The following is an 18,179-nucleotide window of genomic DNA, read 5'->3' as shown; positions in this document are numbered from 1 at the left end:
ATGTAGGTAGGAGCATGCTCTGATAGCGTTTTGCTGCACCCACCACATGATGAACCGCCGGGATTGGGACCCAAGTGCAACATGTGACACATGTGACACCACAGCACTACACTGAACAGTGTGTTTTTGTTCAGTGGCTGGAGTGCCAATCCTGCCACCAACCCCCAAGTTTTCCCTCTAACTTGGAGGACCTGCTTGCAGTGCTGGGTGCAGATTAAACTCATACGCAGGATGAACCAATTGCAGGTTAAGGGCCTCACTCAAGGGCCCAACAGAGTAGCGTCACATCTGGCATTTACGTAATCAGAGGTGGACACTGTCTTATATCAATAGAAGATATTAAGGGTCTGGTGTTCTCTTTGGTATTGACTTGTGTGGTGTCATCATACTAGGATCAAAATAGCTCTCTGAAGCCCACAGAAAGAAGTTTGTAGATGTTGTAATGGAACCAGGCCATCAGCAAGCCCCAAACCTCATACACGAACACACAAAGATTCACTGGTTCAAATAATGGAAAGTTTATTTCACACAATACCTCCACAAAGTTGCAAAAGCACAAACACTAGTTTTCTTTCTTTCTCTCTCTTTCTCCAATACTTTCTTTTCACCACCGCTCTACTCTCCTTCATTGGAGTGTTGCTCTATGTCTTCCCAGCTCCGACTCGTGTGGATAAGGGTGAGCTGTCCCTTTTTTTTTCTGACATACCTAGCATCTCTCCTCTGCACATGTCCAAACCAATGCAATCTTGCCTCTCTGAATTTGTCCCTTAACTGTCCCACCTGAGCTGACCCTCTAATGTCCTCATTTCTAATCCTGTCCATACTCGTCACACCCAATGCAAACCTTAACATCTTTAACTCTGCCACCTCCAGCTCTATCTCCTGTTTTTTGGTCAGTGCCACTGTCTCCAGCCCATATAACATAGCTGGTCTCACTACCGTCCCGTAGACTTTCCCTTTCACTCTTGCTGATACCCGTCTGTCACAAATCACTCCTGACACTCTTCCTCACCCATTCCTCCCTGCCTGCACTCTCTTCTTCACCTCTCTTCCACAATCCCCATTACTCTGTACTGTTGAGCCCAGGTATTTAAACTCATCCACCTTCGCCGACTCTACTTCCTGCATCCTCACCATTCCACTGATCTCCCTCTCTTTCTCCAATACTTTCTTCTCACCACCACTCTACTCACCTATGATTTGTAAGTGGCATAGAATTTAATTGAAGGATATGCAGGGAACTCTTGAAAAAGCTGGGGTCAAAGTGCATGCAACTACAATCAAGAAAAGAGACTACACAAATTTGACCTACATGCAAGATGTGTCAGGGAAAATCTTTTGCTGCCCAAAAAGAACATTCGAGCAACACTACAGTTTGCCATTGAACATCAGGCTAAGAGCAGGCCTTCTGGAACAATGTGCTCTGGACAGATAAATCAAATATAGAGTTGATTGGCCACAGTAACAGTAGACATGTTTGGCTTAAACCAAAGAGAACATTTCAGGAGAAGAACTTCATATCAGTTGTGGAATATGGTGGTAGACATTTTATGGTTTGGGGTCAGGACCTGGGCAGCTTGCAGTCATCAAGTCAACTATGAATTCTGCATTGTATCAAAGTGGGCTTGGGGAAAATGTGAGGCCATCAGTCTGAAAGCTGAAGTTGAACCAGAAATGGACCTTTCAATGTGATAATGATCTGAAGCACACTAGACCAATCCACTAAAGAATGGCTAAAAACAAACCAAAAAAAAAAAAAATGGAGGGTTATGGGCTGGCCAAGTCAAAGCCCTGATCTGAATTGCATTGGAATGTTGTGGGGGGATTGGAAGATTCAAAAAAACTCACAAACAACTTGCAACTGAAGAAATTTTGCATAGAAGAGTAGTCAAAAATCTCACCAAATAAATGCCAGAGACTGGTGGGCTGTTCTGCACAACTTCTACAAGAAGTCATTTGTGCTAAAGGGGGCAATACCAGTTTCTGAGGCCAAGGGTGAACATACTTTTTCCCCAGAAGATCATTATGTCTATTAGTATTTTTATTGAATAAATAATTGCAGAGGCAAATTTTCCTTGTGTTTTTATTCAAGTATATCACCTTTATCTGTGGGTCCTGTTTCCGCAAAGATGTATAGATTTCCTGTTCAAACATGTTGAAAAAGTCACATTTCTAAGGGGTGTACGTACTTTATTACATCATCAACAACAACAACATTTATCTCTATAGCACATTTTCATACAAATGATGTTGCTCAAAGTGCTTTACAAGATGTATAAAAAAATAGAAATTTAAAAATAACATGAGGTAATACTAAATAACAAAGAATAAAGTAAGGTCTGATGACCGGGAGGACAGGAAAAAAACTCCAGAGGGATGGAGAAAAAAAAAAAAATTTTGCAGGGGTTCCGAGGCCACGAGACCACCCAGCTCGCCCTGGGCATTCTACCTAACATAAATGATCTCAATCAGTCCTCATAGTTTTCACATGAAAGAATTGGACGATGATGGTCATGTGGACATCTGACCTTCAATCCATCAATCTAGGGACTGCATAGTGCCCTGATCAGGTGGTGGTGGCGCAGATTGCCACCACAGAATACTGGAAAAAGAACAGCAGAGGTAGTACAGATTAGTACGAATTGCGGAGCCCTGATGAAAATGATAATTCAATGCACATACAGCTTAACAGGGATACACTAAAATGTAGCTACGATAAAGCCATGTTAAACTAATGGGGTTTTAGCAGTTTTTTAAAGTGTTCCACCATTTTAGCCTGGCAAATTCCTATTGGCAAGGTATTCCAGATTTTAGGTGCATAACAGCAGAAGGCACCTCACCAGTTCTTTTAAGTTTAGCTCTTGGAATTCTAAGCAGACACTCATTTGAAGATCTAAGGTTACGATTTGGAGTGTAAGGTGAGAGATATTCCCAAATATAGGACTGAGCGAGATTATTTAAGGCTTTGTAAATCATAAGCAGTATTTACATGACTGTACATTGTTTACAGTCGGCATGGTGGTAAAGGATTTAGCATAGCTTCCCCACCGCTTGAATGAACATTTTGGATCCTGTCTCATTCAGTGCCTATGCACAGATATTATGGTTTATATGTTTTTATGGTTTTTATAACTGTATATTCACCCCATTAGTACTTACTGTATTTATTTATTTATGTTTAGGTACCACACACACACACACACATATAACTATAAAAGTGTTTGCTACAGAGCCTCAAAGGGTGTTCAGACCATCTCTGGTTTACCTGCTATTCTTTCTAACTCTAGGATTAGGCCGGCTGGTGTACGATCAGCCCAGTGACTTACAACTGTTCCCACACAGACACAAATTTAAAATCCATGAAAAACGTGATTTTCTATATACAGTACCTGTTTATTCTGCACCAGAGCTCTGCACTTCTTTGAAATATGGACATCATATTGCTGACTTACAGTGCCTTCTGAAAGTATCCTGACTGCTTCATTTTCTGCACATTTTATTGTGTTTCCCTTTTCGAAGGATACATTTGCCATTTATGACCATCAATCTACACACAATAACCTAATAATAATGACAACGTGAAAACATGTCTTCAGAAAGGTTTGGAAATGTATTAAAAGTTGAGAACTGAAATCTCTCATTCATATAAGCACTCAAACCCTTAATTTAGCACATTGTAGAAGCCCCTTGGGCAGCCTGTTTAATTCCGTTCCAACACTAAAGTGTGGTGGTGACAACGTCATGAGTGGCAGGGACTGGGAGACTAGAGTCTGGGGCAGGGTAGGAGAAAAACTGAACTGAGCAAACTGCAGAGATATCCTTAATGAAAACCTACTCTTGAGTGCTCTGGACCTCGGACTGGGCTGAAGATGCACCATCCAACAGGACAGTGACCATAAGCACAAAGCAAAGATGACACAGGAGTGGCTGAGGGATAACTCTGTGAACGTCTCTGCGTGGCCCAGGCTGTGCCCACACTTGAACCCAATTGAACAACTCTGGAGAGACCTGATAATTGCTGTCAACCAATGATCACCATCCGACTGGACAGACCTTGAGAGGATCTGCAGAGAAGAATGGCAGTAAATCCCCAAATCCAACTGTGCGAAGCTTGTCTCGTAATACTCAAGAAGATTTGCCAGAATCGCTGTAAAAGGTGCTTCAAATAAGTACTGAGTAAAGGGTCTGAATACTTGTGTCAATGTGATTCTTCAGTTTTTTATGTTTAATATATCTGCAAACAATTCTAAAATACTGTTTTTGCTTTCTTTTTCTGGGATGTTGAGTGTTGCTTGATTAGAGGAGCAAGGAATTTGATTTAAACATAAGGCTGTAACATAAAATATGAAAAAAATGAATAGGGTCTCAACACTTTTGAAATCGTAAGTTGAAAAACTTAGTTGAACATAGAGTTTGCATCATTGTAGATGTAAGATTGTGGGCTTAAATACCACACCTGGTTATTATCTGCATTATGCCCTCCATCTGTCTGCACAGGTTCTCCACTGAATACTCCAGTTCTCCTCCGACATCCCCAAAACCAATCACATCAGATTAACTGGTGACGCTAAACTCTCTCTTTGTTAGTGTTGCTGTGAATGCCAGGCTAGAATTGCCCTCCTAAAACCCTGGACTACTGTATGTAAAGAACAGCTAAGAATGTGATGTCATTAACTAAACATATTTTTTCTTTTGTGTTTAATTTCAGGACTACTTATAATCTTGCTCAAGGCTTATGGATACCAGGCAGTAAAAGTTTTGTGGTCTCTCCAGTAGATGTCTCAATCAGTCCAATGGCCAGCTGTAAGACAGATGTGCTTGTCACAGAAGATCCAGGGGATGTAAGGTAAGCTCCGACTTAAATTAGAATCTTTCAAAGATGTTAGATGGATAGCGGCAAATCTTAATTAAACTGAATCATTAATGTATTCAACTTTAATTATTCAATAAAGAATTGAGCTTAAATATAATGAATATATGTGAGACAGTGCTATCTCTCAAATGTAAGAAGTTACTCTCAAAGTTCATTTTCATATATTTAATTTTGTAATCCCCTCAATATCTGTTGTCAATCAATTTTATGAAGAATTTATAAAATACTTTATATTTTTATGAATGGACAACAATATAGTGCTGACAAATAAAAATTAGTGGCCGATAAGGAAGTTGGTAGGTGCAGTACGTGAGCCGTCTGGTCAGATGTGACTTGATGTTGTAGGGTGAGTCTTATCTAGAAGCAGATGCATATGTATCGTGTTAGTGTTTCTAGATTTGTTTTTTGTTTTTTTGTACATGCTTTGTGCATTACAGGTGTTCTGAACCAGCAGTACACTAACCTGAGTGACTATTCATTTTGTGTTGTTTTATAATATTATAATCTACATAATCTGCTTCACATTGTCAAACTGGTTATTAACTTTCTCTGCACCAAAGTGCTTCTATGCCCAGACACCATGCAGAGAGTTGATGTGGAGGTGGTGCATTGCTACAGGTACTCGGTGGTCCTTATCAATGACAGGTTGGACTGGTCTCATAAAACAGAAGAACTATAGGAGAAGGGACAAAGCAAGTTCTTCTTCCTTAGGAAATGGCATTCATTTAATGTGGGTAGTGACATCCTTCACAACTTCTACAGCTCTGTGATAGCCAGTGTGATATTCTTGGTTGTGTTGCGCTGGCCATGTTACCACAAGAGGGTACCACTGAGGACCAATCCACAGACATAATAGCACCCAGCACAACCCCAAATGTCTCAAATGAAGGATTTTATTTGTTATCAAGCACCTTTCTAACTGAACACCAGCCAAATCAACACAAGAATATACCTAAATAGTACTTTTGTTTCTCTTTCCTTCCTCCAAGTGAGTTTTGCCTACTGCCTTCTGACTCTCACTCCTCAACATGATGCAGCAGGCTTCCCAGGAATGCTTCTGATGTCACAGCAGTGGTCATTTAGAATACTTCTGGGTCATACAGAAGTCAGGACAATCCTCCTCTGGCATCACCCTCTAGTAGCACCCAAGGGCCCTGACAGGGCTACTTTCCTACACTCCAACTCCCATGCAACCCTGTTAGAGTCCTAACTGGGACCTGCCTGGAGGTACACTACCACCTGTCATGCGGGGGAATGAACTACTGCCAAAATCCATGTTTTCCCAGTCCATCCATTACCCTTATTTTTTCTTCTGGGACGAAGATTGTAAGGTATTTCAGGCATCTCCACTCCTGCTGTTCTTCCATTATGGCTTCCTGTACAGGCAATAAATTACCGTCCAATTTAGCCAGGATAGCTTCACAACACAGCCGGTAACATCACTTCAGGTGAGGCCTACCAAATCAACAGACTAATTAAAAGGGCAGGTTCAGTTACTGTATGTAACACACATTGGACGCCCAGAAGGTAGTAGAGGAGGAGAGAATGAAAACAAAACTGAGTGCCATTATGAACAATGCTGCACATCCTGTCTCTAACACACCAACACTGAGGCCTTTCAGATATCACATTTTTCAGCAGAGGCGGGTCAAGAAATGCTTTGGGGGATAATTTATAGTAACAGAAATCCGTCTGTATAATGCCTCACTGGAACTGTGACTGCCAAGTCAGAAGACTTATTTCTTTTTAATTTTCTTACTTTTTGGTCATTATGGTGTGTCTATCTATCTATCTATCTATCTATCTATCTATCTATCTATCTATCTATTGTTGTGGAGAAATCTTCAAAAATAACAAGCAGAATCTTCAGAAAGGCAGTCAGAATTTTTAGACTTTATTGCACATCATAGAAAACAATTGCAGAGCATATAAAGCCTGTGAGCCCTAAGCATTTCGTGAGCCCCAAATTTATTACAATTCTTCTCACAAAAATGTCCCCGCTTTACACTGTTTCTCCCCCATCTACTGTACAGGGTTTCTCATGATGATGACCTCATTCAGCACCTTTTCTCATTACAATCCCCATAATAATCATCTTCCCAATTCATCTTCTCATAAAAACCACTTTGGCACGAAGGACAGATTTGCCACTTGGAGATAAGCATCAACTTATTATCCTTCATTTGTTTTTATGCCCTAAGCCTGAGCCATTAAAGAACAATGGCCTTTTGGTTAATCAATTCTTACAATCAAATTGGAATCAGGTGGATCCACATATGAAAACTGGACTGCCTAATTAATAATTCAGTTAATGGTTACTTGTTGAACTAGCATCCCTGTAAGGGTCAAATAATAGGCAACTGTGCCAGTTAGCAGTAGCGTGCAGCTTCACTGATAAGGGCCAAGCTGCAGACAGCCTCGACACAGTGCTTCATACTTGAAAGAATTAAAAAAGACAAGCCTTTAACAATTGATTCTTTTAGCTAACTAATGTGTTCTGCTGCAACCTTATTTATTATCATTAGGATATACAAATAAGCTTTGACATATAAACTTAAATGCTAATCTAAAACCTATGTGTGGGTGCTAATATAAAAGCCCACGAACGCAGAGAGCGGTGCTGTTATGTCGTAGCACGCAGCTGTACACTTGTCTGACAGGGTTAAGCTTCTGCTTACTTCACGGACATCTATGTGCAGGGAAGAATCTCTAACCTTCAATAATCTATCTATCTATCTATCTATCTATCTATCTGTCTATCTATCTATCTATCTATCTATCTATCTGTCTGTCTGTCTATCTATCATATAGTGCCTTTCCTATCTATCTATCTATCTATCTATTTTATCCTGCCGACTATACTAAAATTAAAATCTATCTTTTATCCTGCCGACTATACTGAAATTAAAATCAATCTATCTATCTATCTATCTATCTATCTATCTTTGAATGTAGGATGTTGGCAGTAGTTTTAATACATCTGGAAACAACTCGCTTAAATGTTTGAAGTGAATAGCAGCAGATTGAAAAGGCTCCACACAGGGTTTCTTCTTAAAGGCACTTTAAATTTTCTGGGTCGCAGTGTCCCATTTCTACTTATGTATTAGACAAATACATAAAATATGGAAAGATAGGAGAGAGAGGGAAAAAGAAAATGAACAAAAGACTTGACACTGAGAGAAAACAGAAGGCTAAAATTGCTCTTATCAATTCAAGAGCTCTATACCTGACTCTTAATGATTACTTTACATATCTTGCTGTCATTTCAACTTTTACGTCACTTTTGGTGGTAAACTGGACTGAAGTAAAAGAATGAAAATAAAAGACAGTTCCAGTTAGTGAGCAGCCTGCCATTAATGGTCTTAAGTGTTAAGTGTGGGGTACAATAAGGACTGTGAGACAGGTAAGATGTTACAGGTTAAAGTTATTAATGCTGGTTTTAACTTTTCTTCCTACCCCCCATTAAGAACTGAACTTTAGAGGTTAGTTGGTACTTTTTGTTTTAGGTGCACATTACAGGTGATCTCATAGCATGATATAAAATAGTGGATAAGCCTGTGAGAGACTGGTACCAAATTTAGGGTTGGATCCCACCTTGTGCCAGATGCTGACTTGGTGAACAAGACCTACACTTGACATGCATGTTAGACAATGAATGGTTGGATAGAGGGGTAAGCGTTTGTTTGGCTGGTGCATACAGAGCAACTGGTGACTTACGAGGTGTGATTAAAAAAATAAAATGTATTTCAGTAAAAGACACACTGCCATTAATTCCCTTCAAAATACTCCCCCTCGCTTTGAACACACTTATCCCATCGTTCTTGCCACTTTCCAAAGCAGTTCTGGAAGTCCTCTTTCATGAGTGTCTTTAGTTGTGCTGTCATGGCTGCCACGATGTCCTGAATTGATTCAAATCGTTTACCTTTCATGGTTATTTTGACTTTGGGGAAGAGCCATAAATCACACAACAACAACAACATTTATTTATATAGCACATTTTTAAACAATTGATGTCGCTCAAAGTGCATTACATGATGAAGAAAGAGAAAAAAGACAAAATAAATAAAATAGAATTAGTGAGCACTAATTAACATAGAATAGAAGTAAGGTCCGATGGCCAGAGAGGACAGAAAAAACAAAAAAAGAAAAATCCAGACTGCTGGAGAAAAAAATTTAATCTGCTGAGGTTCTGAGGCCAGGAGACCACCCAGCCCCTTCTATACATTCTACCTAACATAAACGGCCTCAATCAGTCCTTATGGTATTCAGGGTTCACAGGTCATGTGGACCTCTGGCCTGTAATCCATCAATGTAGGGACATCACGGTGCTTTGATCAGGTGGTGGAGGCGCAGGTCGCCACCACAGAAAAACGGAAAAAGAACAACAGAGAAAGTAGGGGTTAGTACGGATTTTGGAGCCACCATGAATAATAATGATAATTGAATATACAGAGCATCAGGATTAAACTAAATTAATTAAACACAGTGCCAGATCCAGTGAATAAGTTGGATGAGGACACGCCGTAATGTTTTTATTTGACAGAAAGTGCCTTACCGGAAGCGATGTGCAACATGGAGCACTGTCATGATGGAGGATGAAACCGTTTGTCCATTTCTCAGGTCGTTTTCTACACATATTGTTTCTTAAAGACTCTAATAAGCCCTTATAATATTCACCGTTCCCCATAGTGTTCCTGGGTTCAAACTCAACTTGCACAATTCCATCAAGGTCAAAAAACACAATCATCCTCACCTTGATGTTGGATCTCGATTGGCGCGCAGGAGATCGAGGCAGCCACGACAGCGCAGCTAAAGGCACTCATGAAAGGGGACTTCCAGACCTGCTTCAGAAAGTGGCAAGAATGATGGGAAAAGTGTGTTTCAAGGAAGGGGGATTAATGGCAATGTGTCCTTTACTCTATTCACTTTTCTTTTATTTAAACATTTTGCTATATTTTTTGATCACACCTCGCATATGAAAATCCTGGGTGGGTTTAGGTCTGCGCTCATTGCTGTTATGACAGACCTCCACTCATCACAAATGACTTTGACCAGAATAAATGAAGTGAGTAAAGGATGTAAACATTTTGATATCACTGTATTTAAATATAGTAAATAAATAACCCAAAAGTAAACTCCTTTTAAAAACCTGTGCACATTTTCTGCTCAGAAAGTCATACAGATTAGTCTTAAGCCCTGAACTTTATCAATCTTACATGATAAACGGCTCCCTCTTCTTAAGAATTGCCTTTGTTTTCTTCAAACAATAGAGCTTCCCCTGTCAACTGCCTTTGCTTCTTGGTTGCCACTTACAGTCCAATCGACCATCTCATCCTGTTTGTAGCCATTTGAAGGCAGATAAATAAAAGACACTTAGACTTCTTTTATCCCAATTAGCTTATTTCTACAGTTTTTAATCACTAGGCCAATGTTCCCTGTGAGGAAATTGTCACTATAAATACTGAACAGCAATGCAAGAGAAAATAATGAAGAAACCAAACACTTTTATTGAAGAATAAACATGCTTCCATGGAGAATTTGTAATAATCATTTACCCCCAATATACTGACACAAATGAGATCATTTCTTTAAAATGTCGTTCTCAGTCTCTGACATTAGATACCTTGCTATGTCTTGGATGTTGATGATCTTGTGCTGATAGTTAAAATGACAAGTAGAGTTGAACATGACATGGCAGCTGTGCCCACAGGGGGTTGCTGTACCCGTAGCAGGCAGACACTCACTGTGCTATCCTTCCCAGTTCCCAAGTCCATCCCAGGGGTTGCTCAGTGCCTGTTAAGATGCCAGCCCCAGTGTAGCCGCTGTAATTTCCCTCCACATTTGAATCCTGGCATGGAAAAGAGTTATTATTGCTCCCACCCTGACCTTCCGTTATTAAGGCCTCCTGGCCATGAAAAGGAGTTGGGTCCATACCGGTTGGCACACTGGTTAATCTTTAACATGGTATAAGAGTTAGTAGTTCTGCCTCAAAGTTCCAAGAGACTGCGTTCATACGCCACCTCCCAGCCACTGCCAGTGTAGAATTTGCATGTTTTTATAAAAGAAGGACTTAGTATTACATCAATGGACCTAGAATTGAATTCTGAATAAATCCTAAAATCAGATCATAGTTTTTTAAAGGTATCAAGAATACCTTCCACCACACTCATCCTCCTATGTTTACTGACGTCATACATAAGGTTGGTTTTGCTGACAACACAAATTTGATGATGTGAAACAATGAATGAAAGTGGGAAACAAATGCTAACCCTTACAACTCCACACATATTTTTAGTTTTGTTAAATAGAGAAATAATGAAAAAATTCTGTCTGTCTGAATTGCACGCCTTGGGGTGCATCAGTTGCAAACAGGATGCCTGCTTCTCACACAATGAGCACTGTTTTAAAATACAGATGTAATGTAAGGAATCCATTAACCTTAACCTTTCATATAGACATTATAGCCAGTACATTCTAAGGACTGTGGTAAAAACAAATTCACACAGAATAAAAAGGTTTATCTTATTTTTGCAGTCACCGACTGCTGTGAAAAGGTCTTGGGTAAAAAAGCACATAATTTACTAAAAAATGATTACACATAAAGACACAGATTTGTTTAAACGGACAGGAAAACAAAATAGTATGAACCATAAATGCAGCCCAGCAATATCTATCCATTATTTTTGTTAAACTGCAGTCTATTAACAAATACTTAATTTTGACATAGATAGATAGATAGATAGATAGATAGATAGATAGATAGATAGATAGATAGATAGATAGAGTAATTTTTTAAAGAAACCTTCAACCTTGTACAATTCTGCAACAAAAATGCTGTATCTTTGTGTATGGAAATTATTGCATATTTTTCCACTAAGGCTTTACCACTGAAAATTCAAATGGCAATTAAACATCATTAATTCCCCGTATTTCATGAAAGTCTCGAAATCATTAAGTCATTTTCTAACCCACTTAGTCCTCAACAGTGTCATGTTGGGTCTACTAGAGCCTATCCCAGATAGCATAGGGCACAAGGCAGGAACAAAACCTGGACAGGGTGCCAGTCCATCACAGAGTCTCAAAGTTGATTTGTCATTTTAAAATAAGCAATGTCCATTTTCCTTCTGCTGTGATTAAGCACTTTAAGCAATTCATCACTGGATAGTGTGTTCCCTAACTCTGTTTTCAAAATTGTCAGCTTAGCTTGGTCCAGCAAAAAGTTACTACATAGACAGTTCATTTGTTTTATTTTTTTTTCTAGACAGGTAGATGAAAAAAGGCACAATATAATTAATTAATACGAAAAGCACTATATACTGTACATAGATCTGTGGTGGGCTGGCATCCTGCCTGGGGTTTGTTTCCTGCCTTGCACCCTGTGTTAGCTGGGATTGGCTCCAGCAGACCCCCATGATCCTGTAGTTAGGATATAGCAGGTTGGATAATGGATGGATAGATAGATAGATAGATAGATAGATAGATAGATAGATAGATAGATAGATAGATAGATAGATAGATAGATGTTTTATTTATTTTATTTTGAAATATTCTTTATTAAGCTCAATAGTAGATACACCAACATCAATGTTTATACTGTTTAACAGATGATTAACAATTTTATATAAAAAAATAGTTCTGGTAATGAATACTTTACACTACTACTACTCCTGCAATATGCTTCTCCTGCTCCACACATAAATTCAAACAATTCTCTGATATATAAATAATTCATTTTACATCACCACTACTAGATAGATAGATAGATAGATAGATGTGAAAGGCGCTATATCGATAGATTGCATAAATGGAATGACAGGTGCACTATTATAAGCCCATAAAGCTTATATTCTGCAGTGTTACCTTTATTCATTCATTTTGAATTTAGAATAAATAAAAATGCTGAAATACCACTGTTAACTAACATTATATGTCATTACATTATATATAGTTAGAATAGTGCAGGCATGTGATACATTATAGTAGAGCAGAGGTCACACCATTGTCATTTATAACACAGCAGTTATACAGTACATTCTTACTTTTTACTTGCTCAGTGTATGAAATAAATTATTTTAATATACAATATATTCCTCTTTCTGAACCCACTTAGTACAGACATTAAGACTGTAATGCTTATCGCCCATGGTGTCCCTGTGTAAAAATAATCATGTCACTCCTGTAGTTTGTGATTAGGATTGCACTGACGTACAGGAAGGGTCACCCGTATTATCTTGATAAAAACAATAAGAAATAGATGCTACCACCTAATGCTGTATTTTCAATGCTTATCTAAATATGATGTGAATATCATTTGCAACCATGAAGCTATCAGCTCCTTTATTTAATCTGCTTCTCCACTCAGCCCTCTCACTTTCTGCTTTTAGACTAAGGCTTGAAGAGAATTTGAACTTGAATTCCCAGTAGTGTGTTTTATATTTGGAGTCACTGTGTGCCTAAAGTTACATGTTTGCCGCTGTCCAGCAATTAGGCACAGACATGACAAGTAATCAAAAAAAGGAGTCATGTTTGAATCATTTCACAAAGTTCTTATAACACTGTGGGGAATAACAGCAAGATCAAACAAGGCACCTACTAACAGCTTCCTCCTCCTTCTTATGGTACCCAGATGTAGGCTTTAATAATTTACAGTGGCTGCTGAATCAGCCAAGGTCACATTGCAATTCTCCTAGGGCCAAGAGTGCTGCTGTGGCCTCAGGCGATCCATTCAGACTGCAGAACTTACAAAAGCCTGGAAGGAATCCCTGTACAGCATCAAGGGTGTGAAAAACCTCTGATGTACTGTCAGGTCAACGTAATGTAGCATAGGAGCAGGGCCATACACAGTATACACTGGACACCAATGCCATGTCGGTGCCAAAAAGTCTATACTGCTGAGGGGTAGAAGAGAACACCTCAAAACTACGTACTGTAAGTTGTGGCCTGCAGGGGGCACTCCTGCCACCCAAACCCGACACAGACGGATGGAGCACACAAGTTCACAGCACTAAATACAGCACAAAACACTTTGTTTTCTTCCTCTCAATCCACCTCCACTCCTCCTGGCAAGCTTTGTCTCCCTTCCTCTGAACTCTGGCTCCTGGAGTAGTGTCAGCTGGCTCCTTTTAAAAAGCACCCGGAAGTGCCCCAGGTGTCCGGTTATCTTCTTCCAGTGCCGGAAGAGTTGCCACACGGGGCTGAGCAGTACCTGCAGCACCCCCTGGCGACGCCAATGGAACCCATCAGGGCTGCAACAAACTCCAACTCCCATGGATCCCAAGGCACCACTGCAAGCCAGGGGGGCTGACATCTATCGCTCTGGGGGCGGTAATGCTGTGAATTTGTTCTCTCCCTCAGTCCTTCTAGTGTTGAGGTAAGGGCCCCAGCCATCTGCCACAAGGTGTATAGAATAATTTCAATACACACAGCATTTTATTAATATGAATAAACTACCAAGTCCTGCAGATATTGAGATATTGGGACAACTTAGATATTAGCTAACACAACAAGCTTGATGGATTGAATGACCACCTTTCCTTTATCAAACTTCTGACATTCTTCTGAGTCCCCCGTACATGCCAGCAGAACGCTGGTTACTGTGTGCCTTTCTGGATTTCAGGATGATCGCCTGAGGCAACTTGGGGTGGGATGTTCTAGGAGTCTGGGAGACTATTCATGAACTCAGACATTATTACTGAGATGTTCTCAGAAGTAGTCCCTATTTACAGGTTTTTATCAGCCCCTTCTGGACAGTCTACTATAGACCTTGGAGTCAGGAGGATAACGGATGGCAAGAGCTTGAATGGAAGGAAAGAGAGGGGACAGAGTTTAGGAAAGCAGTAGAAGGTGGGACATGAGAGCATGAGAAGAGTTTGAGGTTCTTTGGGGTAGGCGAGTGAACAACCTCAACTTCTCCAGATATGACCATGGACCATATGGACCATATAGGAAAGGCCAAAGGAGCATCAGTGATTGCTCTTCGCTGGTGTTTAAGTTGCATTCTTCATTGTTCCTGTACCATTCTGATTTTATTTGATTTTGTTACAATACAAACATTACCTTCTAGCACCTTAACATTATTTTAGATTTAAGGACAACTCAGTTTCACTTGAATCATTTCACTCCTCAGAGAAAAGGGTTAAGTTTTGACTGACTTAATCTAATTTAAGGTCAGGAACACTACTCCATTTTGCCTCAGATATTGTCATGTCTTAGTTACCGGTGCCTGCTGATAACGTGTTAATATGGACTAATCATTCAGTCGGGTGAGTTGCCACTTCTTGACACAGAGGCCCTGGATTTGCGGCCAGTCTGTTCTTGTGAGGACATGAAATGGAAAGGCACAAGGCTCTGAGTGACACTCTTTAAAAAAGGCAAATCTGCATTCTTTGTATCCTTCTTTAATACTAATATTTCCAAGAAAAAAAAATAAGTAAAGGTTATCTCCAAACTAAAAATTAGCAAAGAAGGTGAGAGAAATATTTTTGCATATGTAGCCTTCATCATAGGCCAAAAGAAAAAAGGAATGTGATGTCTTTTCTCCCCTCGAGGTTCCTGCTTTCATCAGTCTGAACATCTTTTTAAGCCTAATGAAACTGTACTCAAATAAGTCTGCAACACTTTAAATTAGAAATCGGGCCTCATAAGCAGCATCAGCTGGATGTGGCTTGCCTTCAGAATTGCACAGAGGAAGAAAATGAAAATTTGTAAAAAGGTGTAAACTTTAATTAGAGAGTGGATGAAAGCTGTGCAAAGCCAGATCTGTCCGTGATAAGAGGGTCTAATTAAGCCAATGCTGTAGGATTTCTCATCCCAAAAGTTTGGCTACTTGCAGCATGAAATGGACAGATTTTAATGAGCATAGCCTACAGTGCAAATCTGTGGAGTTTTCATTTGAACTTGAATTGAAATTTCCATTTGACCAGAAAAAAGGTTTCAATGTGTGTAATGTTGGAGGTTTAGCAACTATCAGATGACATAATATGATAGATAGATAGATAGATAGATAGATAGATAGATATTAAAAGCACTATATGACAGATAGATAGATAGATAGATAGATAGATAGATATTAAAAGCACTATATGATAGATAGATAGATAGATAGATAGATAGATATTAAAAGCACTATATACTAGATACAGTAGACAGACAGACAGACAGACAGACTGTGGGCAAAGCGTTTTCAATCCGCCACTAATCATTCCAAATTTTTAAACTCATTATCTCCTAATGTGTTCAAATGTTAAAACTACTGTCAACATCCTACATGCATAGATAGATAGATAGATAGATACACTTCTGACTTGTCAGGAACAGTCCCAGTGAGGCATTATGCAGGTGTATTACACTTGGCATAAAGAAGCCCCCCATAGTGTTTCTTGACACACTTCTGCTGAATGATTTGTTGGCTAAATGTCTTCAATGTTAGTGTGTTAGAGAAAAGATGTGCAGCATTGTTCATAATGACACTCGGTGTTTTTTGAATTATCTTCTTTGTTACAACCTACAGGGTGTGCAGAGTATGCCCATAATTGAGCTGCCTTTTTAATTAACTGGTTAATTGGATGGGCCTTTCTTGAAGTGATGTTACCAACCCAGCACACCACAGAGTAGAAAACTGGAATGGCAATCACAGAATTGTAGAAGATGTGAAAGATGTTACTACTTACATTAAAGGAAAACAGTTTCCTAAGAAAAAAGTGATTGCTCCACTATTTATTTTGCATATGGTTCCCCTGTGTTATGAGACCAGGCCAACTTGCAATTGATGTGGACCCTGAGGTACTTGTAGGAATGCATCACCTCTACATCCACACCCAGGACATAGAGGCTCTTTGGTGCGGCAAAAATCAATAGCCAATTCCTTGGTTTTGTTGATGTTAACTTGGAGATAGTTCTTTCTGCACTAAGTAATGAAGTTTTCCACCTGACTGCTCTCCTCTTTCTCATCCCGCTTATCAGTACCCCCCATAAATGCAGAATGATGAGAATTTCTGTAAGTAACATAACCTGGTGTTATATTTGCATTCGAAGGTGTACAGAGTGAAGAGAAAAGCAGACAGGCCTGTTCCTTGTGGTGCTCCATTGTTGCACATATCCGTATCAGAAACAAAGTCCTTGAGTTTCACAAACTGCGATCTGCCCGACAGATAGTCTATTATCCAGAACAACATAGACTCAAAAATAATGAAATTAAAAGTTAAAGCTAAATAGCCTGCATATCTCTGAGTTGGAGGAATCAAAACACATAATCCTCACAATGGGAAAGAAGCTTTGTCCAGGTGAAAATAGATGGATGGTGGAGCAGATGGATAATTGCATCTTTCACTCCAGTCTTTGTCCGATAGGCAAATGAAGTGGGTCCAAATGATCTATCACAAGAGGACTCATATAGTCCAGGACAAGTCTCTCTAGGGTCTTCATGATGTGAGACATAAGTGCCATTGGTCTGTAGTCATTAGTTGAACTGGTGCCTGCCTTCTTAGGTACAGAATGTTTTCTACAGCAGTGGCACTTTCTGGGGCCTTAGGGAGAGACTGAGCAGGTGACAGAGGACACCAGCAGACTGTTCAGCACTGAGCTTAACTCTTTTAGGTCGGATGTCGACTTTTCTCAACACAAGGGGTTGAGAACGGATATCAGAGGGAGCAGAAGGCGAAAGAAAGCTGGAAATGTTGATAAAACTCACCGTTACATTATAGGTACACCCTCTTTGCTCGGAGGACCGTTATACTCGTTGACTTGACATTGAAACCCTGCGTGTGCGTGAGGAGCGTACAGTAAGCAACGTCTAGAATGGCATCGATAGCGGGCGGGCGAGAGAGCGAAGCAAATGCACAAATGCTGAATCAGACTCTGACTTATCGAACTCCGATTTTGGTACAAGTGATCTGGAGATCAAAAATGAAAATCAGGTGCCTGCATCAGCTGAACGTGGTGCTGGACTCGCTCGTGCAGCTGACGCACCAACGGAAATGTTCGCCCTGTGAGGACTACACAGACAAGCTGGCAACTGGACTTCACCAAATGACGCGGCCTGCTGGTAGAAACTACGGATTAGCAGCCACGACTACATCAAGCCACTTGTTTCACCAGAAAGTCCCTTTCAGCTTATGTGTGATGGGACAAACACGTATGTAATAAATATGTGAATATGCCTACTGTAGGGGTTCCTGGAACATAAAACAGAGTGACAACATAAGTATTTTATGTGTGAAACCATTGCTTTGAGTTTTTTAGAAAAAATATTCAGCCTTGGGACAAAAGGAAGAAAAAATAATTAGCCCTAAAAGAGTTAAGAACTTGA

General features: G+C 39.8%; 1 protein-coding gene across 2 annotated transcripts in view; it reads left to right on the top strand.

The window, feature by feature from the left end:
* Positions 1 to 18,179, top strand: part of LOC120535132 (astrotactin-2-like) — a 2,291,264-nt gene that overhangs the window by 1,284,889 nt on the left and 988,196 nt on the right. For both annotated transcript variants that reach the window (XM_039762741.1, XM_039762742.1), the window contains one exon: positions 4,709 to 4,846. In XM_039762741.1, the coding sequence (XP_039618675.1) occupies positions 4,709 to 4,846 (138 nt within the window). The remainder of the gene's footprint in view (positions 1 to 4,708; positions 4,847 to 18,179) is intronic.

This window comes from Polypterus senegalus, chromosome 9, assembly GCF_016835505.1.
Source record: "Polypterus senegalus isolate Bchr_013 chromosome 9, ASM1683550v1, whole genome shotgun sequence".
In the NCBI taxonomy this organism is placed as follows: Eukaryota; Metazoa; Chordata; class Cladistia; order Polypteriformes; family Polypteridae; genus Polypterus; species Polypterus senegalus.
The sequence above is the reverse complement of the archived record's forward strand: the minus strand, read 5'-3'. Positions and strand labels throughout refer to the sequence as shown.